The sequence below is a fragment of the Eretmochelys imbricata genome, chromosome 3, assembly GCF_965152235.1.
Source record: "Eretmochelys imbricata isolate rEreImb1 chromosome 3, rEreImb1.hap1, whole genome shotgun sequence".
NCBI lineage: Eukaryota > Metazoa > Chordata > Testudines > Cheloniidae > Eretmochelys > Eretmochelys imbricata.
In genome coordinates, this window is record NC_135574.1 from 127801519 (window position 1) to 127829374 (window position 27856).

Consider the following 27856-nt stretch of genomic DNA (forward strand, 5'->3'; position numbering starts at 1 on the left):
ATGGCAAACCATAGGAAGAAATTCATTGATCTGGTGGATAAGGCAATTGCTGTTGGTGACACAATGGACCATGAGGATCTGCTTTTTTCTTACAACGGGCTTCTCTACCCCACAACTGTGTGCAGTCCTGAAATAGTCAAGGCTCTTGAGTCCTTTGAAGCCAGGCAGGAGGATGTGATCCTAGCAGGGTATCCTAAAACCAGTGAATATAATGTGTTTGCTATGGAAATATAAGGTGTAATATAATTATAAATAACCAGGCTGTAGTTAAAACAGTGAATGAATTATTCCAGTTTATGTTAAACAACCTTGGTTAGGAAGATATGGCAATGGGAATTATTCATATAAATGAGAGAAGAAAAATGATTTATCTCATATTCCTTGCCAAAGAAATGCCATTGCTATTTAAAAATTTAAATGTACAGGTTAGGAAAATCAAAGTAATGGTTTTTACAGAAAACATTACTTGCTTCTATGGTGCATATATATTGTTTTGTAGTACTGTGCATTTTGTTATATTTGCAACATTTACAAATATGTATTTTTACATAACATTTAGCATTTGGTTTCTCATGCGTTTTAGTTTCTTTTAGTTTCTTCCTATTAAAAAAATTGCAGTTTTCTGAAACTTCTCGAAAAATTGACATGTTAGGATTGTGAAATCATGGAAAGTGAATTAGTGAATAATTCTCCATGAATTCTTGTAATTTTTTCTTTCCATTGATTTCACTCAATCCTACTTGGGTGATGAAACTGGAAATTATTCTCTATGAAACTTTAAATGCTGGAATTTATTGCCACAGGAAGTCACTGAAGCAAAGAGTTTATGAAGATTAAAAAAGGGATAGGACATTTACATGGAAGACATAACTATCTAATTATCATAATTCTGATAAAACTTTTGAAAGAGATATTAAATGTGATGATTAAGGGCTTAAGCCAATCTCTAACTATTAGAGATGAGAATCAGACTTCACGTGGGAGGCAGATTATCCCACACCTGCTCTATTGGCATTTCTCCCTATTCTTCCAAAAATTCCATGGGCATGGGGGTAACTGTCATTAATGCAACAATAAAGATTGAGAAATCCAGCACCCAAATGTCAGGAAATGCAAGGCTAAGGGTGAGAACTCACTCTATGCTCTCTTACAATTGATGCATCAAAATATCACTTTCTACTAGGCAGTTTTACAAACTGGAGTTCTGTGTACAACTTTACCTACTAGTATAAGTTTCTATACAGCACAGTCTTCAGACTTGGCTAGATTTTTAAAGTCTCAGTCAGGTCTTTAGAAAAGTATGCATGAAACTTTCACCAGAAAAAAGAAGAGGAAAACTTCTCTTATAACTAATCTAGAACTACTAAAATAGGTATAAAATGTGGCTTTCTTCTCCATTCTGTTGGTTTCCAACCCTAATTAAAATAGATGTAAATGGCTTTAATAATTCCCATATACTGCTTCTACTGTATAACATGTAATCAAGAACAAAAGTTAATGGAGCAAATTCAATCCTGATGTAACTTCACTGACTTGGAGTCACATCAGGGATGGATTTGGCTTAACAGGAGTTTTGACAAAGTTTTGACAACAGAATCAGCTAGAGAGTACAATGCACTGCAGAACCAGAATATTTCTTGTTGATTTTGATTAATATTCCTGTGTTATCTAACTGAATAATTCTGTACATCTGAACTTAATGTATGGTAAGTGTCACACTGCTGAGGCTGTGTTCATTTCTGTCCCCTGTCTAGTCTCTCTCAGTGTACCTGTTGTTCAGGTGTTAGGCTTCGTGCCCTTACCTGTCTCAGGTGTTGAATTTCACAACTTCCCCACCCTTAGATGGGGATCAGGGTTCAACACCACATCCATGCCAATCACTTATTACCATGCAGGTTCAACTGGAAACCTCAATTTCTTCCTTTTGGGAGCCTGTGACCAATGATATAGTGACCAACTGCCTCCTTAAAATCAGTATGTTTATTTGCAATAGAATAAGCATTAGAAAAAAATATTTCAAAACAACAAACAGCTTATATGCCTATTTAGCCTCACAGTATTTTTCATGTCACTACAAGCTAAGTTAGATAGGCTTCTCTTCCGTAATAAGAAAAGAACAGACCTGAATTATACTCTTTTAGGAAGCCTTGGAGCTCTTGCTATCAAGTCTGGTCCCAGTTTGTCTGCCAGGCCCAGACTTAATTTATTTAGCTCCTTGAAGCTCATTGATTTTTCTTGTTTTTCTTGATTTTTCAAGATTTTTCAGAGTTAATATACTCTGTACAAATCTTTCCAATTGCTGTATATACATTCAAACCTGAGAAATTATTTTTTTCCCCAAAGGTTTTTAAACCAGTTCTGTGAATTTTTAAGGTTCCAATTGGGTTGGCCAGATCTTAACTGACTTGGTAACAACATCTGCAGAAAATAATGAAGATGAAACAAATAGCCTGAATGATGAGGAACTGGAAGAATTTCCTTACCTTGAAGTTGGAGATGCTGAGAAATATCAGGTGGGAACTGAGGACCAGATCCTCAAAGGTATTTAGGTGCCTAACTCCCATGGAACTCAATAGGAGTTAGGTGCCAAAATACCGTTGAGGATCTGGCCCTGAACACTTACTGAAATTGCTAAGACATACTGTTTCACATATAATTGATGGCAACATGGTGTGTGAAATACCATTGCAAAGCAAGGTCTCTGTCCAACCACAGCAATTGCTGTGACTTGAATAGATGCTGCATGTGCCACCCAATTCAGGGGGAAATGCTGGTAAATGGGCAGTCAGAAAGAGTTGAGGAGAATGCAAATGAATAACAATTACATGAGACACTTACAAAAACTCAATAATATATTATTCCAAATAGGGTGTACGGAGGAGTTCCATACAAAGACCATGGAATAGAATGGAAATGCCAGACCCACAAAGGTTCTTAGGTGGGTAAGTCCCAATTTTAGGCTCCACTGTGATCCACAAAACTCCTGATTGGCTGCCACCTAACCCTGCAGGTGCCCAAACTCGCATGTCACCTAAGTCTTTTCAGTAAAAGTTCTCTAGGCACCTATGTTTCTGCCTCTGGGCCTGTGCACAGATACCGCCCTAGGCATCCAGACGTCTATCTTCCCCACTAATTCCTGTGCAATCCACAAACTGGAGAAAATAGGTGTTCCTCTGCCTAACTGGTGTGCTGAGTCCAATCCAGTAGGCATGCTCAAGATGCTGCCTAGATCTACCCAAAATGGGCAGTGGAAGAGAGAACCACCTCCCTTATACTCTTTAGCCCAGCAGAATGTGAGAGACCACTTGTTCAAGTCCACCCTCTACCTGATGAGGAGAAAGGATCTGAACAGAAATCTGCCACCTCTCAGGTGAGTGCTCTGACCACTGGACTATGGGATCTCCTGATGTGGGCCTCCTTCAATCTCTCCAACAGAAGTTGTTCCACTTTAATTGACTAATTACATATTAATTAGGTGAGAAAAAGAGAGTCACTCCATAGTCCACTGATTAGAGCACTCACATGAATGGTGGGAGTTTCTTGTTCAAATCCATTCACCTCATCAGGCACAAGGGGGGAGTTGAACCGGGGGGAGGAGTGGTCTCTCACCATTGGACTAAAGATTAAAAGGGAAGTGTTCCTTCTCCTCCTTGTTTCCATCCTGCACCCCACCCCAGTTGTTTTATGTACATCTGGGTTCTCAGGACAAATTTTTTGGTGGCCTCAGAGTACGGCCACCAACTCTTGCTGGTGGCCGCTCTTGCACTTTTCCCTAAAATACATAATTAACTTTAGGAAAAACAAATAAATTGCACATGTACACACCCTAATCATTGCCATTTATTTATTGCTAGCTAGTAAGTCCATTGTGAAAAGTGATATTAACAAACATACAAGTATCACTTTTAACTGCAGACTTACTCAGTCCTGCCAAGTCTGGGAACAAATTAAGCCCTGGATGGGGTTCCAGGGGATGCAGCAGGGGGATGGAGCCTGAAGCCCCACCGCCGGAGCCTGGGGCCTGTTGCTGCACAGCTGGAGCCCGAAGCCCTGTGGCCAGAGCCTGCCACCCCACCACCCCAGGCTGAAGCCCAAAGCCTGAGCTCCACCGCCCCCGGGAAGGAGGGGAACTCATTGGGTGCCTGCTCCTACACTGTTATGGCCCAGGTGTCTCCAGAGGAGGGCAGGTCCCAACCCCTACTGTGGCCCCAGCAACCAACACCAAGGCAGGGCGTCCAGGAGCAAAGGGAGGGGGAGTGGCCACTACATCCCCCCATCTCCCACAGCCCAGGAGGCCGTGGCCGCAAGAAAAAACCCTGGTGGCCGCATGCTGCCATGGTGGCCACATTTGGGAAATGCTGACTCTGAGCACACCTACCAGATCAAGCCCAGCATACTGTCAAGCTGTCTGGAGTGTCTCAAGAGCATGAGTCCCAATCTCAGGGCACATTGTTAAGATTCAGGGCACAAACCCGAAGCTAGTTGTGAACTCTATACTTAGATTTCACCAACCAGATATCAAGTGTGAACTTCTCAAGCACTATAACAGCCTTAACGTGGTGCCACAGACCATCCCCGTGGGCACTTCAGTCTATCTGGCCACCTAGGCAAGCTTGCTTTTGTGAAACTCAGCTCCTTACCCCTTACCCCCAAAATCACAACAATATTCAGATTACTACCAGTCCCAAAGGACCAGTCATTTACCCCAGGTCAGTTGCACCTTAGATCTCACACCAAGGAGAACACTTGTAGCTAATTCTATAAGAAACTATCTAAAGATTTATTAACTAAGAAAAAGAGATGAGAGAGTTATTTACAAGGTTAAAGCAGGTAAATGAATTACAGACTTAGGTTCCAAAAGGTGTAGAAGCTTCTATAATAAGCAATCTCTATATATCCTTTAGGGCTAACCCAGGCCAAACACTAGGGATCTTTTGCTTATGTTTAGTAATCCTTGCCCCTCAGAGTCCAAGCAGCATAAAGATACAGTTTCTTCTTGTCAGGGATTTTTACTCCCTTCCACCAGAGTTCAAGCTGATGGGACAAGTTCACATGTACATCTCCTGTTCATGGATGTAGGGGCGAGCAATCAACAAAGTCTTTTGTCCTCTGATGTCCCACAATGGTTTGTCTGGTGTCTATGGGCCTTCTTTTGCTGGGCAAGACATAAAGCCTCTTGTGGCAACTAGTATTTCACACTTGGTAATATTTCTATTCTGACTGTGGGGGTTTACAGTTTCAGAGCAAACACTTTTACAGTTATCGAACAAACACTTAAATATTACCGTATACCACGGGATACAGATTTTATAAGTAAGATTAATGCAGGCAGCAATTTACAAGCATTTCATAATGTCTAAACACTAAACTCTTTTATAAACCTAATACCAATTTTAACAATATGAACACACAGGTGAGCCAGACTGGTTTCCAGCTGTGCATTTGCCAGTGTTCAGTCGAGGCATAGGGGCCTTGGCATGAGCTGGCACCTGGTCTGCCAGCATCACATGTGACTGAGGCAGAGGAGTGCCTATCTTTTCCCAGTTTGTGGATCACTAGCAGAGATAGGCACCTCCCTGTAGCCCGGACCTAAGCACTATCTCTGAGGGCTTAGAATACACCTTCTCACCTGTGTTTCCCATTGGCTAGTTTAGGTGGCTCCTCCCCAGCGTGCTGGCTTTGCAGATCGCATTGTATGGCACCTGTCTCTCCCCATCCATTGTATAGGGAGCCTCAGTTGCCTAATTCAGGCTTTGTGGATCACAGTGTGGTTCCTGTGGTTTTCTAGGGACCTAAAAATCAGGTAATGCAATACTGATCATCGCAATGACTAAGTCCCTTTGTGGATCCGGGCCTGGGTACTTAATCCTAGATGAAATCCCTCTTGCACCAGTGCCAGGCTGATTCAATCCATCACTGCTCTGCTGCTCACCACCTCCAGTCTGTGTATTTATTAACATTTTCATTCATGTACTTAGTTTTGTTTCTGACGTGAGCTTAGTGCTTGTCAAAGGCGAAGTTTATTTATCCAGAAAAGAGATACAGCTTCTGCAGAGTTAGTGAGAGGTTCCCTGTGCTGTCTTGCCAATGTGCCTTAGTCATGATCTAGATGAGCTAGCTCTAGAGGTGACAGAGTAGCTCTATCCCCAATGCCTATTCAGTCCCTGGCCTTTTTGCTGAGACTGCAAACAAGGATGCCAGTTACTGATGGGAACTCTTTGAAAGATACAGCCAAGAGGAGTCAGAGCTCAGATGGTTGTCCTGAACTTTCTGAGTTATCACTTTTTTCTACGTTCCTCTCTTCTCCTTGTCCCATCTTTCACACCCCCTCAGAACCCAACCAGAACCTCTTTCCTTCTTCTAGTTCCCAACCCCCTCTCTCTTAGTCCCAACAGATCCCCCCATCTTTATAACTCCTCCTTTTGACCCCAAACAATGTCCTTTAGTGCTCATCTCCCTTTTCCCTCATTCCCCAGTTAGATTCTGTTTCTTACTTTTAGATGTGTTCCATCATGTAGGGGGAAGTGTGAAATCATATTTCACTTTATCCGGTGGGTATTAGCCAGGTCTCTTCCCAATTCTACTACACTCAGGGGTGTCTATATATTTGAGACACTCATCCCAGAAAAATCACAGAACTCCTAAGACATGAAAACTGCTATCAGCTCAGCAGAGCTTTCCAGAGCCACTGATACACCAGCAATGGCGTATTTTGGCATAGGGTTACAGAAAATGTAATGTTGCATTAATTGATTTGTCTGCTTTTCCTCTTCTTTCAATTTGTATTAAAGCGAATGGAGAAATTATCTTCTAGAAGAGTTATATTTACTCATCTCCTTCCGCACAATCTACCTGAGTCCATCTTTAAAAATAAAGCCAAAGTGAGTGCTCATTTAAATGTCTTGTAGACATATGCCCTTCAGTAGAATTTTCAGGCTTCTTTAGACTTCCATTGTCATTTTCAAAGTCTACATAATAGGTACAGAGTGCTCATTATGGCCACTTTTAGGGCATAGTCCTCTGTCTAGTACAGCATAGATATTTCACATCACAGCACGATGAAGTCTGAGAGTGTATCCAGCCCCATAAGGATCACTCAGTAGAAGAGGGATCGTCCACTGATAGAGGAATTGCTACACAGTCTATTGTGGGTGGTCTCTCATTTTGGTGTCACTAGTGGGTGGGGCTTCGGTGTGGATGGAGCTTGAGTACCACTATTTATTTTTTCCAATATGGCCTTTGATTTTGTCCTCGTAACTTTTAATCCAGTTTATTTTAAGAATATTCATTAACACAAATGGGTGAAGGAGTCTTGTTTCAGACAAAGCACATGCAGATAGTGTATAATTAATTTGGGGAGATCAGGGCAAGCACGCTTAAGTGAATGTAGCCAATAATCTTTGAAATCTAATGAGGAATAATGAAAGAATTGCATCATTTGCATATAGGATTACATTGTTATTTCTGTGCTTAATATATGAGGTATAAGAAATTACCAATATTACAATTAAATATTATTATTTTTCTGATACTGCAGTTTTGCTATTTCTAGCTCCAGAAATAATACATATATATAAATTGTCTAGATTCTGGTGCTTGTTCGAAATCCTAAAGACATAGCTACATCTTTTTACCATTTTACCAATGGCATGTCTCCACTTCCCTCTTATGAGACCTGGGATGAGTTCTTCACAGCTTTCATGACTGGAAAAAGTACTGTTCCTTTTTCTACCTATCCCAATTATTCAATGTATAGACTAAATCTGAAAATATGGAATTTGTAACCCAGATTCATTATTCTTTTTTCATTTTATTTTATCACAAAAATGACAGAGATTAATAGAAGGATCTTTAAAAATTCAGACAATCTTCTTTTAAAAGGGGCTCATTGTGGGAACATGTATCATTTTTATAAAAATGACTGAGGACAAGGAAGAAACAGTCTCACAGGAGCAATCTAGAGTTTATAAGGAAGCCCAAATTGCTGACCCAAGCTTATGGGCCCAAGGCTAAAGTTCTGTGAACAGAGTAAACTGGAACTCCCCATTTCCTTCACTGTTAGGTAAGGATTTTGAGGCAGATATCTCCAAAGAATGTCAGGGGACACATTTTTATTGCCTTGTAAGGGCGTGGAAGGGGAATTGAAATAAAGCCCCCGTCTTTGCCTTCACCTGGGGAACCCTTTTCCCTGTTTGCAAAGTCCACAGATGTGACTTTTGTTTTAGTCTGGCCTGCCACAAATCAGTTTAGTAAAAGGTGGCTTTCTATTGTTGGCAAATGAACAAATAGCAAATGCATTTTTAAAAATATCACAGTAAATAACCAAAAACTTTCAAACCCAGGCAAAACAACCTACCTGCATCTCTCACCTTATTTTAATAGTTAAGGGATGACAATTAATTTCCAGTACAAAGTGTTTGAGGAATAAAAGGAACATAGAGGTTTCTAAGTAAAATTCCTAAAATTCTGGTACCCGGAACTGGACTAAATCCTATTATGTCTTTAGTGGGCTAAGTGAACATCAAGCTCTAACTATCTTCTTCAAGAGTGCCATGAGACTATGCTGCCTGGCAGAGGGGTCAGTCTGAAGTTCTAACTATTAGTCTAGGTTTTAAGAAATATACTCAGTCTTCCGCCATTATTCTTGTTAATAATTATTAATCTATATGATTCTTTGGTGTCCTTCAATGCTTTGGGGCTCCTATTTTGACTACATTGGTGAATGGAGCAAGCATGTTGATGATGAAAATGTTATGACAATAACCTATGAAGAACTGAAAGAGGTGAGATTACTGAAGAAGTGTTCAGGTAACAATTATACAGATTGTCTTTTGACTCCATCAGTCTTGCTAAAATATTTAACAGCATTTGGTATGTGGAGACATTTTCAAAAAATGCTTTAAATGAAGCATCTTCTTCATAAAGGGATTTCTACCAAACACAGGGACTGATTTATCTCCAGTTCAAGTCAATAGAAATCTTTCCATTAGAAGACCCATAATAAGCATTGATGAAATGGAAGGACAGAGAGAGTAGTTATTAAAATAAAGGGAGCACAATATTTTCTTAAGGCTTTTCATCGTTCTGAAAATAGAGTCTTAGTCTGGGACTGAATGGCTTTGGGAAATTTGCCTGCAGATTTATGGCCAAATTCCCTGCTGGTGTAAATGGGGAAAACTGCATTGGAGTCAGAGGCATTGTGCCCATTTATACCCACAGAGAATTTGACTGTTAGTTTCCCAAAATACATTACCTTGATTCTCCTCTTGGTTATATAGGTGTCAATCAGCAGCAGCTCCATTGAAATCAGTGAAGTTACACCAGAACAAAATTGGCGGGAGGGAGAGCAGAGTCAGGCCCTGTACACATTTTCTTGTGTGTCATTCTTAACTCTTGCTTTTGTTATTGCTGTATCTATAATACAATTAAAACTATAGTCTAGCAATGACTTATACGCTATTTCACAGATTCTGTTGGTCTCCAAGACACAGAACTTGGCTTGAGGTTTTGGGGTAGCCCATCCTGATGCTTAGGGTCACGAGTGGGATAGTGGATTTCAGAAAAAGGTGTTTGAAGTGTGCCTAATATATAATGCACTAACCGGCTATGGTAATAATTGAGTGAACAGGGAAACTGAAATACCCTGCACCCTCAGCTTTCCATGCGGTAGGCAGGGAAAAGCTTTTTGGCAGGGGAGGGTAAGGACACTGGTGCTCCCTTGTCCCATGTGGTACTTATTATATGGATAGAGAGAGGACTTTAATCTCCATGGCTGTAAATTCAGCATCTTTCCTAAGCACTAAAATTCAACAGAAAATTTGTTAACGAGAATAATATTCCAGGCCTGCTCACCTGATGTCAAGGTAAGGCAGTTGTTCAAATACTGGAGCCAAGAACACCTACAAGTGCAAAGAGATGATACAGAGGATCAGAGAGAAATGATAAAAATGGCCAGAGTACAGTGAAATAGCGATCAACCTGAATAAATGCCTATTGTTTCCCAAAGGAAAAATAATCTCAAACACATATATTCAGTGGGAATATATAGGAAACAGCAATGCTGAAAGGGATTTAGGGATGAAAGTGGACAGCAAACTACATTTCAGTTTGTAATACTATATGGCTGCTGTGAAATGGTCAGTACAAGTTTAGGGTGCAAAGAGAAAATAATAATGAAACAAAGAGGTGATATTTCCCCTCTATGTGGCTCTACTTGACTGTGTCTGAAATATTGTGTTCAGTTCTGAGAACTTCATTGCTAAAAAGATACTGACAAACTAGGTGCAGTTCAGATAAGATCAACAAAGATTATCAGCGGGGTAGAGGGATTGATGTATAAAGAAGATTCAGAGAGTGAGCCAGATTATGCTCTTGGTTACACCAGTTTAAGCCAGGACAGAAGCCAAAGGTACAAGTCAACATCATAAATCAATAAAATATACAGTACTTCACCCTGGCACCAAAATGTTAAAATAAAATAACTAGTTTATAGATATACTACACAATGGGTAAGGCAGTAAATTATCAAGCCTCATGTACTTTGTTCAATTCAGCAAAGCTAATAAGATGACGTGCCCTTTAGCTCTGGGCAGTAATTTTTTAAAAATACTGGACTATGAACTCAGTTATTCCCGCAGCCAGAAACTAATGGTTAACAAAAAGCTAGCTATTGCTTCAGGTTTATTGGCTAGGGTGCTAACTTGGGAGTCAGTTGATCTGTGTCTACTGTCAGCTCAGCCACTGGCCTACTTTGTGAATTTTGGCAAGTTACTCCTTCTCTCCACGCCTCTATTTTATCATCCATCCTTTGTTTGTCTGGTCTATTTACATTGTAAACTCTTGAGGGCAGGAACTGAACTGTCTCTTCCTTTGGTTATACGGCACCTACTAATACAGAGACTTGATTTTGGTTGGGGCCTACAGGCACTAGTATAATACAAATAATAAATATTAATACTATATAGGAAATGTAGTTCTTCCTTTATTTTTAAACAATACACTACATTTTATTCAAAGACAAGATTTCTTTTATTATTCACAGACAAAAACAAACAAACTTTGTTAACTTGAAGTTAGGGTTGCAAAAGGGAACAGAACTCAGCCAAACTGCAGTACAACACTGCAGTTTAAAATTTTCAAGATTTTTGAAAATAGAAGCCTAAAGTTAGGTTCTTAAGTCCATATTTAGGCACTGAAAATTAGGCCTGATATTCAAAATTGCTGAGTACCTAGATATTCTCCCCTAGACTCTAATGAGAAATGCTTGGTGCTGAGTGTGACAATTTGGGATATGGCTACATCAAATTGTGAAGTCTGTTTTGGGCCGGTGTTGAAATATTGGCACTTTAGCGACATTAACTCAAACTTTCCTGTTATGCTGCATTTCAAACACCTGCCCTTACACTGGCATAAAACTGGTGGGAGATCAGACTCAAGCATTATACACGTTTATGTGTCATCTTTAACCACTGATATTGTGACTGCTATAGCTATAATACAATCAAACTTTAGTTAAGAAACAGTCTTTACACTATTCCACAGGCTCTCACTGCTTTTTTCACACAACTCCAGGAACCCAGCACCCCTTGGGGAACAAATCCTGCTTGCCTTATTCAAATGAGTAGTACAACTGACTTTAGGGCATGAGTCAAGGTTAGGAAGAACTGGATCTCCAGCAATTATCATTTAGTTATATCGTTAATTTTATCCACTAGTTGTGTAAAAACAATGGTGTCGGACTATACTTGTACTAACAATTACTGTGGCCTGCCATTTCAAACCAAGATATAGATCCTGGCATGAGATTTTGGGGTACACTGCAAGTGAAGGTGTGGATATATTAAAAAAATCTTAGGGCTAAATGGTGTAAGTGAGTGCAAATCCATTTGAAGATAACTGCGTTACACCTGCTTACAGCAAGGCTGATGTTGGCTCTTGGTAATGATTTCCGCATGAAGTGGATACTATTAGATGTAGGCCTTATTTATTCCAAAGTCTCTTTGTTCCTAGAGTCAAGTTTCTTGGCACATTGGTGGTCACAGAAGGTGAAATTCCACCCTATTCAGAGGTCTTCACCAGGAGTATATGACATTTGCATCTGACTTATTTCATCATAGGGTTTAAGTAGAGCTGGTTAAAAATTTTCCACTGAAACATGAGGGTTTTTTTTATAGAATGTGGCTTTTTGATTACATTTTCATCAAAATTTCTGTTTTGTCCGTTTCTGTCAAAAACAAAATGAATTGTATAGGCCTGGCATGGGCTTAGTAGATGTGTTGTTATCATTTGCTATGCACTGTTTCAGTATGAAGTAAAGATTCCTTTAAACAGCATTAACTTCACCTCTTTCAGCTCTTCATAGGCTATCGCCATGATATTTTCATCATCTACATGTTTGTTCCATTCAGCTAAATAATCGAAATAGGAGCCCCTGCACACTGGAGAAAAAAATCCCAGAAAATCAGAATGATTCAATAATAATGAGGTAAAGATGAACTGAGACAGGGAACGTGGACTCCTTTTATAGGCTTAGTCTGACTTCATGGGGTCAGACAGGGTTTTGAGGTGAGAACTACAGTAACACGTTTTGCCACTGCTCCTCTGAACAGAAGCAATAAGATTTCCTTCCATCTGATGGCTAGTACTGGCCACTAATGGAAGAGCGCACATCTGCTAGGTCGAAAGGACTAAACACCCTCTTAAACACCTTAGGGACATAGTGTACAAGCTGGAAAGCTAGCCAGCTGAACATTCCAGTGCACTTCTGTTTGCCAGGGAGACATCCTGTCTGACTGTTGGCTGCGTCGAAAAGGAAGCTCTCCTTTGCACTGTTCCCTATTACAGCTGAGTGGGTGATGGATTTTTTGGTTCAGACAGTGAACCAAAAAGTCAAAAAAAAAATCTGGTTTGATTTGAACCAAAAATAATGTTTTAATTTTAATTATTTTTTGTTTTTGCTGAATCAAATAAGTAGAAAAAAAATTAGTTTAGAATCAACTAAAATATTTCACTTGACGCCAAACAAGTTTTATTTTGAGTTATTCATTTTGATTAAGCCGTTTTGGATTTTTTTCACCCTTTTTGTAGTTTTTTCTTTAACTGACCAAATTTGAAAGTGAAATGCCATTTTGAATAGAAAGTTTAACAAAACATTTACAACTGAAACAGTCAAAATGAAATGATTCAGAATGATTGAAACAAAATGTTTCGTTTGTTTAGAAATTTTGTTTCCAAACAAAACTATCTACCAAATTCAGCCTGAAGTCAGCAAATATTTTTGACCCCCAAAAAACAATTATTTGAAAACATTTTGGTCACCTCTATTCCCTACTTTGTGCACCAGAGGGAAGAATTTTAGCCTTCTACCCAGTAAATGAATTCAGCTTATGCATAGATTAGCAGAAAGAAAAGTTTAGGGGGAAGTTGTTTTGAGTTAGAATATTGGGTTTGGATTTCTAGGCCAATATAGTTATGTCTATTTTAATAAGTACTGTATTAGCATAGTCAGTAATATAACTCATATTTAATTTCCTAAATCTGTGTTTCAGACTATATAAGGTTCACGGTAATGGTGGTCAGGCTGTAAAAGCTTACATGACTTACTCAAGATCGCAGAGGGAGTCAGTGTCATCGAATGAATTATCTCTTGATTTCAGTGGTCACAGTCTGATTTCAATTACATCATTTATAAATCTAGAATAACTCTAAGACCATGAAGTTCTTCTCGAATTATAACATTACAACTGAGATCAGAATCTGCCCTAGGTCTTCCTGAACCCCAGTGCCCAGTTTTGCCAATCCATTAATTAATCAGAATAGCTAAAAAACAGAAAAACAGAGTGTACATTTTCTATGCATAAAAGCTGTAAAATACTCATCCCATGAGCTGAAGGAGGGAAGTGGAGGCATATTGTTGTGAAAAGGAAGTAAGATACACCAGTGTCTTTTAGATTTTGAACCAGCAGCAGTATCTAAAAAATATAAGTAAATGAATTATTTATTTAAAGCTTGAAAGTCAATACAAAACAGTTTGTAATTTTCCTAGCACAATGAGATCCTAGTCTATGACTAGAGCTCTGGGCGCTATGGTAATACAAATAATTAATAATAATTAAGTAAGAAAAAGTTTATATTTGTTTAACAATCACAGCATAAGTAGAAACAGTTTAATTAATTTTATCTTATTTGAAAAATAAGGAATGGCTAAGCTCATTAGCAGGATATTTCTGCTGAAATGATAGCAGAGAAACAGTAAACATTTAAATTGTCAGCATTAGGTTTCAGTGTCAATGCATCCTGTAGATGAATGGGGCCAGTTTACTCCCAACCTAAAGCTATTCTTTCAGCTGTTTGCTGTCTCAATACATAACAGTGTATCAGTTCACATGCAGAAATCTTATCTTCACAACCATAAAACCTAGATGAAATCATAGAAAACACAAGGCCCTGCATATAACATAGAGGAAATCCAGACTGGTCTGAAAATGCCATTACAGTGCGTATTTTCTATGATACTGTAAATGAGGATTCACTTTGGCCTTGCTTTTGAAAATAGATTTCGGCAGGACTTGAGGAGGGAGGTGTGTTATTATGATTCTTCTGAAAGGTAATTCCTTCATCCTCTTTCAATAAAATTGGAAAGAAACATAAATTTAAATAACAGTCTATTAAAGAGACTATCTTTTTAAGAATTTTGTTTTAAAAAACTAGACTTAATAGGAAATAATATTTATTTCCTGCCAATTTAGAGGATGACTATTTCACTATCATTAACATACTGCAGAATCTAAGACAAATTAGTATTAATTTTTCCAAGTCCTTCTTGAGTCTCTCATTTTTTTCAAACTTTAACTACCATGCTCCCAATTATTAATGTTCCTCTAATGCCCTCTAGTGAATGTGGTCCCATGTATGTTGCTCCTCCAGAGGAAATACTGTGCAAGACCCTGTTCTAACAGTAATTCCAGCCTGACTAGAAATAGGGGGCCTGTTCTTTTGAGATGTCCAGCTGAGTTTAGGTAGAACCAGTGATGCACTCATTATCTAACAGCTGACAGTAAGCACTTCTCCTGTTTTCCAAAACCTAACTCTTACATGTTCAGATAAACAGAACTAGCAAACCCCTCTGCAATAGCACCCTCTAGTGCATTTACGTACGTTACGTACTAAGGGTGAGTTTACTGTCATCTCAGGGGTGGCTCTGTGGCCAAGCAGATGGATAGAGCACTAGACTGGTACTCAGGAGACCTGCGTGTTTGTGCACAAGTCATTTCTCCATTCTGTGCCTCAGTTTCACCTTCTCTAAAATGCGGATAATAACACTTACCTCCTTTGTAAAGTGCTTTGAGATCTGCTGATGAAAAAGGCTATATAGGAGCCTGGTATTATTATGTGTGACTAATGAATATCTTTCTACAGTTCCAAAAGGACAGGTCACATGTCACAAATATCATCATCATAGCTCTGTCTAATTGTCCTTAGAGATGGGAAATCCAGTTTAAACACAATAAAAGCCAACCTAAATCTTGAACCAAACCCTGTTTTTTTCCAGTTTGATAAAATGAAATCCAAGGGGTGGGTAACACATAAAACTGGGAGTCAGGAGTCCTGGGTTCTTCCCTTTCTGGCTCCGTCACAGGCTTTGCATGCTACCCCTTTGGGATCAAGGAGAGAAAACGTGGCAGTGGGAGGAGGAGTGTTACTTGAAGACAAGTGAACTGATGTTGGGAGTGTTTTGGATGGATGAGAGAAGGAAAGGTGGAGAAGGATGGAATATGGTAAATGTGGAAAGCTGAAGGGGGAAAGAAGTGGATTTTTAAAAACAATTCATATTAATCTGAATGAGCATCTAATGGACCTGGAGACTGGATGATGTCCCCCCTACTACAGCAGAGCCTTCTAGGTCAGGATTTGAGATCCTTTGACAGGATACCTGAAGCTATTTGCATTGCTTGTGTTATGAGAGTTTTTTGGCTAAACAGAGAGCCCTATAAGATGAAGTCATCGATATGACACCTTTCTCAGGCAATAAAATCAGTTACTTACAGAAATGATAAAATAATAACACACACAAATTCTGTCTACAGGGAGCGTCCATGGCATATCAATCAGCTGTTCAGCAGCTGCAGATTCTGTGAGCTCTGTACTGGTGTTAGAGGTTGTTCATCTAGGATTAGTCACTTATCTCTTGAATTTTTGCTCCTGTTGGTCTCTGTATTCGACAGTGAATGAAACTCCTCCTTATGACTTTGGAAGTAATATTTGTTCAGTAATTGTTATTCATTCATACTCCCACTATCCTTTATTATTTACTCATTGATCTGCACGTTTGTCCCTAATGTTTGGGCATTTTGCCCACTGACACTTCAGAAAAGCCACAGACCAAGAGGAAGTATAGATCCAAATATCTCTGCTGCAGTTCTGGCTTCCCACCAGATTTATGGACTGGTCATGCTGCCGGCAGTAGGTACGCGGAACCAAGAAGGGGTTACAGGGGCAGGTCCAACCAGATAGTTGATATGGTCCCTCAGTTTCACCATATGTGTCCCCAAAAGTATCAGTGTTCCCTTCACACCCCTCCCTGCCCTCATTCTTCAGCGGATTACTACTGCTGTCTTCTGTGGAAGAGCTGTGCATGGGCCTAGGGTTAGCACCCTGCTGTGTTTGCTGCCTCAGTGTGCTCTTGTTTTTGGAGTAATTTGGTGCAATACTATGGCCCTAATCTACGTTCCCTCTAAGCTGCGTGGCCACTCAGCAGTCTACCAAGTGCCACACACATCAGGTGCCCCTCCCCCCACTGCCACACTGCTCCTGCCCTCTGCCTTGGAGCTTCTGGCCAGCTGCTCCCAGGAGCCTCCTGCTTGCTGTGCAGAGTAGGGGGAAGGGGGGCGCTGATGTCAGGGTGTCCCCCTCCCACCCCTGTACCCCATCTCCACAGAACGAGGGGGGCACAACAGGGCTCAGGAGTGGGACGGAGGGAGCTTGAAGGTGGCTACTGTTTTGTCTGAACAAGCAGGCTTCAGACTGGTGAGTACCAATCTACTTAAAAGGGCAGCGTACTTAAAGCGGCAAAGCGTCTCTCTCTCTCTCTCCCACCCACACTGTGTGTGTGTCTCTGTCTGTCTGTCTCTCTCTTCCCCCCGCCACACACAGTTTGTCTCTGTCTCACACACACACTATCTTTCACATTCACTTCCCAACACATATGTGTATTATTGCTGTTGTAGTTACTTCTTGATACTTCTTTCAAAGTGCTGGTATTTGAGTGATCTAGGCATTTCATAATTTTTATTTCTCTCTTACACTTAAATTTAATTCTTTTTGAGTAGTAAATTCTAAAATACCTAACCTGTACTGGCTGGAGTAATTATCCCTATGATAACTCTTTAAAGATATATATTATATCTAGGTTTTTTGTTTCTACTGGTGGCACATGTCCACACATTGCCTTGATATGATGCACATAACAAAATTTATTCTGCACATGGATGGAAAAAATTAGAGGGAACACTGGCCCTAATACCATTCAGTAAAAACAACGAGGGGTCTGGTAACAGCTTAAAGACTAACAGATTTATTTGGGCATAAGCTTTCGTGGGTAAAAATCCCACTTCTTCAGATGCAAGGAGTGCATTTTTACAGAAAATTACAGATACAGGTATAAATATACTGACACATGAAGAGAAGAGAGTTACCTTACAAGTGGAGAGCCAGTGCTGACAGGGCCAATTCGATCAGGGTGGATGTGGTCCACTCCCAATAATTGATGAGGAGGTGTCAATACCAAGAGAGGGAAAATTGCTTTTGTAGTGAGCCAGCCACTCCCAGTCCCTATTCAAGCCCAAACTGATGGTGTTAAGTTTGCAAATGAATTGTAGCTCTGCAGTTTCTCTTTGAACTCTCTTTTTGAAGTTTTGGTTTTGAAGCTCTCAAAACTGGAGACTCTCATACAAAACCAACCTTCCACGCAAACGTCCATGTGGCTGGACTTTACAAAAACCAGACAAGCCATTTACAACGCACACTTTGCTTCTCTACAGAGGAAAAAGGACAGTAAACTATCTAAACTCCTACATGCCACAGGGGGCTACAACAGTGGTACCCCAAACTCACCCAACACTATTGTTAATCTATTCAACCACACACTTAGCCCGGCAGAAGAGTCTGTCCTATCTTCGCAAAAAGAAAAGGAGTACTTGTGGCACCTTAGAGACTAACCAATTTATTTGAGCATAAGCTTTCGTGAGCTACAGCTCACTTCATCGGATGCATACTGTGGAAAGTGTAGAAGATCTTATTATATACACATAATAAGGGGCTGACAAAGGACATGTAGTCGTCATGAACAGGTTCGGATTATGAACAGGAGGCTGCCAGGCAACTCTCCAACACCACATTCTATAGCCACTATCCTCTGATCTCACTGAGGAGTACCAAAAGAAACTACACCATCTGCTCCAGAAACTCCCTGCTATAGCTCAGGAACAAATCTACACAGACACACCCCTAGAGCCCAGACCACGGGTATTTTATCTGCTATCCAAGATCCATAAACCTGGAAATCCTGGATGCCCCATCATCTCAGGCATTGGCATTCTTACAGCAGGATTATCTGGCTATTTGGACTCTCTCCTCAGACCCTACATTACCAGCTATCTTTGAGACACCACCGACTTTCTGAGGAAACTACAGTGCATTGGTGATCTTCCTGAAAACACCATCCTGGCCACCATGGATGTAGCAGCTCTTTACACCAATATTCCACACGAGGATGGACTACAAGCTGTCAGGAACTGTATCCCTGATGAAGCCACGGCATACCTGGTGGCTGAGCTTTGTGACTTTGTCCTCACCCACAACCATTTCAGATTTGGGGATAACTTATACCTTCAAGTCAGCAGTACTGCTATTGGTACCCACATGGCCCCACAGTATGCCAACATTTTTATGGCTGACTTAGAACAATGCTTCCTCAGCTCTCGTCCCTTAGCGCCCTTCCTCTACTTATGCGACATTGATGACATCTTCATCATATGGACCCACAGGAAGGAGGCCCTTGAAGAATTCCACCTGGATTTCAACAATTTCCACCCCATCATCAACCTCATCCACTTCCTGGAAGCTACAGTGCAAATAAGTGATGGTCACATAAACACCACCCTATACCAGTAACCTACTGACTGCTATACTTACCTACATGCCTCCAGCTTCCATCCAGGATACATCACACAATCCATTGTCTACAGCCAAGCTGTAAGATACAACCGCATTTGCTCCAGTCCCTTAGACAGAGACAAACATCTACAAGATCTTTATCAAGCATTCTTAAAACTACAATATCCACCTGGGGAAGTGAGGAAACAGATTGACAGAGCGAATCGGGTACTCAGAAGTCACCTACTACAGGACAGGCCCAACAAGGAAAATAACAGAACACCACTGGCCATCACGTACAGCCCCCAGCTAAAACCTCTCCAGCACATCACCAGTGATCTATAGCCTATCCTAGAAAATAATCCCTCAGTCTCACAGACCTTGGGAGGCAGGCCAATCCTCGCTTACAGACAGCCCCCCAACCTGAAGCAAATACTCACCAGCAACTACACACCACACAACAGAACCACTAACCCAGGAACCTATCCCTGTAATAACCCCATTGCTTACTCTGTCCCCATATCTACTCTAGCGATACCATCAGAGGAGCCAACCACATCAGCCATACCATCAGGGGCTCATTCACCTGCACATCTACTAATGTGATATATGCCATCATGTGCCAGCAATGCCCCTCTGCCATGTACATTGGCCAAACCAGACAGTCTCTATGTAAAAGAATAAATGGACACAAATCAGACATCAGGAATGGTAACATAGAAAAGCCAGTAGAAGACTCTAATGGGCAGCAGCCATAGAACTATTCCCTACTACCCTTTTCTCCGAAGGCAGAGTCTGAGTGCCCTCCCATCGCCTCCCCCAATAACTCTGAAATAAGGGGAGGGGTCTCTGCAGCTGAGTGAAATCCTGGGAAACAGTGGGGCAGAAAATCAACCCTGGCGCTGACTGAGAGTTATGAAGGAGCTGTTAGCAACCAGAATGGGAGACTCCATGGAAAATGAAATGGAGATGGCGTAACAGAATCTTTCCTCAACCCCCAGTCCCATTGCTAACTGCCTGTTTCATAGTCAGTTCTATGGGGACGGTAGTAGTGCAAAGGAGAGAGAGGAGGACAGATCGGAATCTAAGGAAACCAGTGGTGGGGAGGTCATTTGCATGAATTCTCCACCCCTTGTCTGAACTTCCATGGTTTCCAGTCATGGAAATGCAAATGCACTGCACTCTGATTTTGCTGACCTGATCACACCCTGGGGGAGGTAAGAGTCCTCTATAACCTGTAAAATTCAGCCATTACATTTTATCAATTCTTATCAATATGTCATACAGTTCATATTAATATTTCTAATATCATCCCGTGCATCTGATGAAGTGAGCTGTAGCTCATGAAAGCTCATGCTCAAATAAATTGGTTAGTCTCTAAGGTGCCACAAGGACTCCTTTTCTTTTTAAATTTCTCTGGATCCCCAAATTCTAGATGTAGAAATTCACTTGTAATATTAATTCTCTCATTCATTTCCTTCTCTGTATGTTTTGCAGCTGTAATTTCCAAGTCATTTAGGATTTGATCAAGCCAGTTAGTACCTGAAACAAGATAGAAACTGGTTTAAAGACTATGGAAGTGAAAATTGTCACAAGTGTTGAATGTATTTAGTTGGAAATAACTATGTATGGTATCGATTACTGTGCAAGAAAAAACATTAACATTCAAGGATCATAGCTAACAAAACTGAACTCATACTTTGATACAGAAATATTTTGCTGTTGTTTATGACACAAGCTATGAGTGAACAGAAGTGTCATATGATTGGGCTAAATAATCTGTTGACAAACAGGAACAGTCCTGTCTGTGAAACACATACTTCTTTGCGACTCACAATGAGGTTATAAATCACTAAATTAAAAACTATGTTCTCTGGGTGAATTCATGTCACAGATAAATGCAAGCACCACCATTGTCACTGACTACTCTCCTACTTGCCAATCCAGGGTAAACCATTAGTACTAGCTCGACCAAAAGCAAAATATACAATAATGGCTTCTAAAAAGAAGAAATCAATTTGGGGGAAATAGACAGAAACACTTGTTATCATAGTTATGTGAAATCTGGATACCCTCATATCTGTGAGTCATATTGTGTTTTTTCTCACATTTCAGCTGTGTAAATTTGGAATCATTCCATTGGCTTCAATTGAGTGTTTGCAGATTTACAGCAGTGCAACTGATAGCAGAATTTGAGCTAATTTTTCTATATGAGACATGCTCAATTAATACGTAAAGAAATTGTTTTTCAACCACCAGCCTTTCAAACTCAGTCAAATTGACAGTCAAGCTGTCTTCTCAGCTCTTTCATCACCACAATGCAAAATATTAGCAAAGCTTTGTCATGTGCATTGAATCAGATCTACAATGAGACACACATGAACATTTTCTCTAAACCGATAAACACTGGACATATAGTTACCTAAAATGTAAAATGTAAATATTCAGAGGGAGAAGAAATTAATTGACAGTCATTAATGGCCAAAATTATTCTTCTCACCTCATTCATCTGAACAATCCCTAATACAGTATCTTCATGATGGACTGCATTTACTATAAACTGCAGTCATGTATAATCATCATATTAAATGCTGCCTAATCATTCATACTACTTTATAACATTTCACATTTAGTTTTGTAACAAGCTAGCAATATTCACCATTTTTAGGGTATCCCGCTAGGATCACATCCTCACTCCTGGCTTCAAAAGAATCAAGAACTTGGAAAGTTTCAAGGTTGCAAAAAGTAGCAGGGTACAAAATTCCTGTATAGGAAACTAGCAGGTCTTCAGGCGTTGCCTTTTCACTATCAGCCAATGCCTTATCCAGCTATTCAACTACTTTCTTCCTGCTCTTTTCCATGTTTGCGAAACTCTCTATTCAGAGAGACTGAAACAAAGGCTGTCTTTTAACGAAACAATTGTGGTAGTGATATACAGTGTAATTTAATGGTAAATGACACTCCCTTGGGCATGAAGGTAAGTAAGTATGTCAACATGAGCCAGTGGCCTAATATTAAAAAATACTGAACATCTATAGTTCCCACTGGTTTGGCTGGGGTGTGTGGGTGCGCTGCATCTCTGAAACTCAGACCAAACATCTTCACCATAAAACCAGCCGAGTTTTTCAGTCCTCACTCAGTCAGAACTTTAAATTGTCTTCAGTGGGACATTTTGCCAAAATGGAGGACAATAAGATATGGTCATATGTAACCAATGTGGACTAAAATGTGGACGTCTCAAAATCTCACACGAATGAGCTGGATGGGAATGTATTCTACATATCGCATTAAAACCTAAATTACAGTAACATGAAGTGTGTGAAGCACTGACAAAATCCACAAAACCACCTAACAATGATTTACATTTGTAAATCAAGGCTGTCTTTAGCTTGCCTTCCTATTATGCCCAGCTACCACAAAGCATATGGAGAGTGACCATGGGGAAACACTAACCACTTGTATAATAGGTTAAGTGGAAAAACCGTGTTCCGTTTACAGTCTCGACACCTAACCTTGCTAAAGTGAAATGAATTCACCTGAAATTTCACAGATGTGATAATGGGCAGGGTAGAATTTTTCCTGGAAAGCTTGCTGCAAATTGGACAAGGTGTTTGGGAGATGATTTTAAAAAATAAAATAAAAACAGGGTGATCTAATTTCTTCAATGCCTGCAGTGTGGTACCTTGGCCCCACACTAAATCTATTTAGAAAAATCCTAATGCAATCTCTCTTTCTCGCTCTTTAAGATACTGTCAGCTTTCCAACAGAAAATGCTGATTCAATGGACTCTACATGTTCCCATGGGAACATGTAGATTGCTTCAATACTTTTGATGGAAACCAGGCAGGCCGGCCAACTGGCCATCCTGCCTCCCTGCTTTCCTGCCAGCTCACCCGCCTGCCTACCTCTCTGTTCTCATGCTTCTTGGCAGCCTCAGTGGTGGAACTGGGGTGTCCCGAGCTTTCAGGCTCCTTGTTGCTCAGCAGCCAGGCTCCTTGCTCCCCATCTGCTGAGCAGTTGCAGAGCTGGACTTCCAAGCTCCCTAAGCTACCAATAGTGGCGGATTAGCCACTGGGCCAATGGGGCCTCTGCCCAGGGGCCACAACCACTTGGGGGGCTCTAGAAAAAAGGGTGCCCCAACCTGCTCCGCCAGCCCGGTGCTCCTGCTGGGGAGCATGATGAGGGTGCAGGGCCTTGCCCCACTCCCCGGCAGGAGCACCAGGTGGGTGGAGCAGGTTGGGGCACCAGTGCAGGAGTGCCAGGCAGGGCAGGGCAGGGCAGGGCAGGGCAAGCCCTCATACCCCAACTCCATTTCCCCAGCAGGACTGCCTGGAGGAGGGCGAGGGGGATGCAGGCAGAAGGGGTGGGGAGGAGCCCCCACTAGCTGTGGCCCAGGGCCCCACAAAACCATAATTCGACTCTGGCCAGGAGTCTGGGTGGCTGGCTTCCAGGGATGCCTGCTTCATGAATGGACAGGTGGGATCCTAGGCTCCCTGAGCAGCTGACTCCCTAGCTCCCTGGGCTACTGGTCTCCTTGGCTGGCCAGGTCTCCAGGCTGCCTGCCAGGTAGGTGATCTGGGTATCCCAGTGATCATATTTCACTTTGGAAACACCACAACATTTCCACTATAGGAACATTTCAGCATGTTCGAAACAAGATATTACAGAATTTGAAATGTTTGGCCTTTCATCCCAAATCTGGATGAAAAGTTCTGCAAATTCAATTTTTTTGGTGGGATGGAAATTCTGTTTCCTGGCCTGTTCTAAGGGGCTGCCTTATTTGATTAATTTATTTTATTCTCCTAGTTTTCCTCTTATTATTTTTAGGTCCACTACTGTCAAATCCCCTTAGAACAACTCTTTCTGCTCACTGTCGTATCTGTCAAAATGCACTGTCACTTGGTGTGTGAAGGGCACAGCCACATATAAAAAGTATAGAGCCCAGTCCTCATTTAGACAAACAATCCTACTTGCATGAGTTAGGAGTTGGGGACAAGGCTCACTGTACAGAAGCTGTCTGAAAATTAAAACCTGTTAGAATTCCTTGGTAATGCAAAATGAAGTAGTTTCAGATTTTTCATGGTAATTCTGCTCTGTGAAAGTACGAGCCCTTCAGAGATACTGTTACAATTACTCCACAGGTGCGATCCAAATGGAGTGTTGTTTCAATAATATTCACTCTTATCTTCCTTTTTTTCAGAATCAGACTTTAGGACTGAAAAAAATAGCTGACTTCTTTGGGTTCTCCCTGAGTGAGGAAGAGATTCAGACTGTTGTAGAGAAGAGCGGCTTCAAAGCTATGAAAGAGAAATCCTCCAAAACTCATGGAACATTTGGGAAAATTATCTTCTGTAAAGGTAAATTTCTGAAAACTCCCTATAAGTGATCACCAGTCCCTTGCAGTGAAGTCATTGGCCAGCACCTCTAGCTGGCTGGGTGAACTGAAGGAGCAGGTTCTGATGAGGTCTTGGCTCCAGCATCCCAGTCTTTCAGGGCTATTGTAAAAGTCTGGTCCTCTGTGACATCACAGACTTAGCAACTCTAGCTTGCTGGTGTGATGTGAAGGCACAGTCCCCTGCAAGGGTTAGTGGCACAGGACTTCTGTCTTGCTGGGATAGTATCCAGGAACCTTTTATTGCTGGGCGGCTGGCCAGGGAAAGACCTCTCTCATGCCACTAGAGTAGCACTTATATCTCCTACTGTGATGAGCATGTAACATCCACCTCCAATCCCAGGCCAAAGACAAAATCCAGAGTGCATCCAACTCTAGGTGTTGAACCAGACTGTCCCCGGGCTAGTGCTATGCCTGTCATTGGTGGCTGTGGAATCTTGGGCTAACGTAGAAGCGCCACAATCAGTGCAAAAGTTGAAATCGTCTAATACAATCGCTGCTGTGACTCTGGCACTACTACTGGTTTGTTCAGGAAGGTACTCCGCAACACAGCGGGGTTACCTGTAGCTCACATTAGCCTGGGGCTCTATTATCTTTCATTGGCATTTGACTGCATCCCGTCCCCTGAGGGGAGACCACGCCTGTTTCTCCCTCAGCCTCACCACTGGCCCACCTCTCCTGATATGTGGATCACATGGGCTCCAAAGAAAGGGGAAGATGAAGTGAAGACAGTTCACCCCCACCTTCCATAGAGAATACATCAGATTTGTGCATGGAGGTTCCCCTCTGTGGGTCATGAATCATGGGGCCTTATCAGGCCCTGAGTTAGGATCTCTGCTTGCCACAGGCTGAGGGTGGCACACAAGAACAGAGCTACTAATGGGGGAGTGTGGGTGGAGAATCTGTCTTCCCCTCCATTTATTTAAGAATAAGTACCACGCCTAACAATACACGTGCTTAGTTTGCAGTTTGAAGACCATCTGGTCAAGAAAAAAAGCTACAGACTTGGGGCCAAATCAGACCTGGTATAAATGAGTGTAATGACTCTTGAATATAACAAAACAGATGTTTCTGGGGCCAGTTATTTCTGAGATATGTTATGACTAAAAAAAGAAGATATACCAAGAACTCTACCTGTATTTTTAAAAAATCTTACATCTTAGAAATGGCTTCACCAATTCACCTCATACATTGCTGAAAAAATTCTCCGGCGGTCACAAACCTCAAATGTAGAGTCTCAAGAAGAAAGGATCAATTCTAAGGGATATAGCTAGGGGAATGAAGGTTGTGATGTGCAAAAATCAGCCTTGCAATGGAAAGCTAGTTACCACTTCAACCAAGGAGTTTCTCTCTAACAAATGATTATATATTTTTTTTAATGTTTGCAGGAACGGTTGGTGACTGGCAGGACCATTTTTCTGAAGCTCAGAGTAAAGAAATGGACAGAAAATTTGAAGAGTGTTTAGCAGGAACTAAACTGGGAGAAAAGATGAAATATGAGTTGTATTGCAAGGCCTAAAGAGCAAAACCTAATGCAACTGTTTTCCTTAGTAGGATCTGTTCACTTGTTTTTGTACACTTGAAAAATCATCTAAACTTCTGCGTATCCAATTGTAAATAATTATTTTCTAGTCCTTAATACCAGCAATTTATGTCAGATGTGTGCCTTAAATCTGATACCTCATCATGCTTAATAGATCTTTTATGTATGCAGATGCCAATTGTATGGCATTGCCTTAGAAAGGAGCTCTAGAGTTCATTATCATCTACACTATTCTGAGGAGGTATCAGCCAGAAGCACCATCAGTTATTTAACCACTCTGTCAAAATCAATTTAATCGGAGAGCCAATTCTTCTCTGAGAAATCCCTTGAAATTCATGGGGGTTGAATTTGTTGTAAGCTAGTGCAGAATTAGACTTAGAGTATTCAGACGATCCAGATGTACAAAAGCGACAGAAAGTCCACCAAATAATATTAATGGCAAAAACTAATCTAACAGTGACTTGAGTCTGGCTATCTTCTGATGGAACATGTTGATTCCCTCCAGGATAACTGTTAGCCAAGCAGCTTTTCTGTTTCTGTTTTTCTGCTTGCATTCATTATTTGTATGTGTCCTTTTAAATCCTTGATTTGATAAGTGTATTAAAAATGTTACTAATTGGTTCTTCTTTCCTCAATCACAGGGGGAATGTTGGAAGTCAGTTTTGTTTGGACATATTCCTGAAGGTTTTATGACATGACATAATCTTTAATGAAAGATTCTTTAATTCCTGGAGTCTCCAGAACAATCCTGGAGGGTTTGCAACCCTAGGCCTGGTACAAGATAGAGGAGCCCTGAGGCTTGAATTATTCATGGTCATAATCTCTATGCAGAGTAGCAAATATTTGTATCATTGCTGCAAACTAACTGGTCTACTCTGGAAGCTGTGGCTGAGATTTTCAAAGCCAGGGCAACTGCACTGAAATTAATGGGAAATTAATTAATTAGTGGTTAATTCTCCTAGTTGGCTTTGAAACTCTCTGTCTATCTATTGTACTCTTAGCATAACCATACTATTGCCAAAATATAGGACACCCCTTCCCTGAGAAGATCTTGAGGATACAAAATCAAAATAAAGCACCAAGGGTGGAGACCAGTGGGGCGTTTTCTCACGGCACATCTGACCCATTCTGGGCAAAACCAAGACACATGTATCTGATATAGCTGCTGGTATCATTGTGCTTCCTGAGCTTTTGTGAATGACTCTTTTAAATCTACTCCTTTGTATTAGCTCAAAAGGTTGGGTGTTTCCCTCCCACCCCATCAGACTCAAATTTCTTCTCTTGCTTCACCCAATTTTGAAACCATGATGTCAGTGTGTATTCCAAATTTAGAAAAATAAGTTCTCCCATTCCTATTTTTTTGGTTACTTGTTCTCAAAAATAGAGTTCGGGGCAGGTAATCAGCATGCAGCCTTCTTGTCTGTGTCTATCTATCTATAATATATAGATGTTTCCAGTTGAAAAAGCAGAATTTTCCTCCTGAGAAATTCTGATATTTCTACATTTATTTTCACTCAAAATATCGAGCCAAAAAGTCAAGATAGTGAAATTTTTCACAGAATGGTAAGTTCTGAAATATTTAAATTCAGAAATGGTGAAGCGTTTCATTTCTACATTTACAACTGAAACAAAATGTTTTGACATTCCCAAATTGAAACTTTTCATTTTGGCCTGGTTCAGCATTATTGTCCGTGTCCTTCTGAGTTGCTGTGGTGTCTCGTAGGAGTTGTAGTTTAGGTGGCTTAGACCCCCATTTTCCTCTATCAACC

At 40.9% G+C, this 27856-nt stretch overlaps 1 protein-coding gene across 1 annotated transcript; it reads left to right on the plus strand.

Moving 5' to 3' along the window:
- LOC144262174 (sulfotransferase 6B1-like) lies at nt 1-26063 on the plus strand. Its single transcript, XM_077811824.1, has 7 exons — nt 1-202; nt 2374-2513; nt 6792-6881; nt 7587-7711; nt 8687-8783; nt 24353-24509; nt 25933-26063. The coding sequence occupies exons 1-7, from the start codon at nt 1-3 to the stop codon at nt 26061-26063; spliced, it is 942 nt and encodes a 313-aa protein (XP_077667950.1).
- The last annotated feature ends 1793 nt before the right edge of the window (nt 26064-27856 follow it).

What these genes read in the sequence shown, in the direction of transcription:
- LOC144262174 (XM_077811824.1), top strand. Translation starts at nt 1, where the DNA reads ATGGCAAACCATAGGAAGAAATTCATTGATCTGGTGGATAAGGCAATT. An exon ending in AGCAGGGTATCCTAAAACCA is followed by an intron (nt 203 to 2,373) that starts GTGAATATAATG and finishes TGAATTTTTAAG; the next exon opens with GTTCCAATTGGGTTGGCCAG. An exon ending in CCTATGAAGAACTGAAAGAG is followed by an intron (nt 8,784 to 24,352) that starts GTGAGATTACTG and finishes CCTTTTTTTCAG; the next exon opens with AATCAGACTTTAGGACTGAA.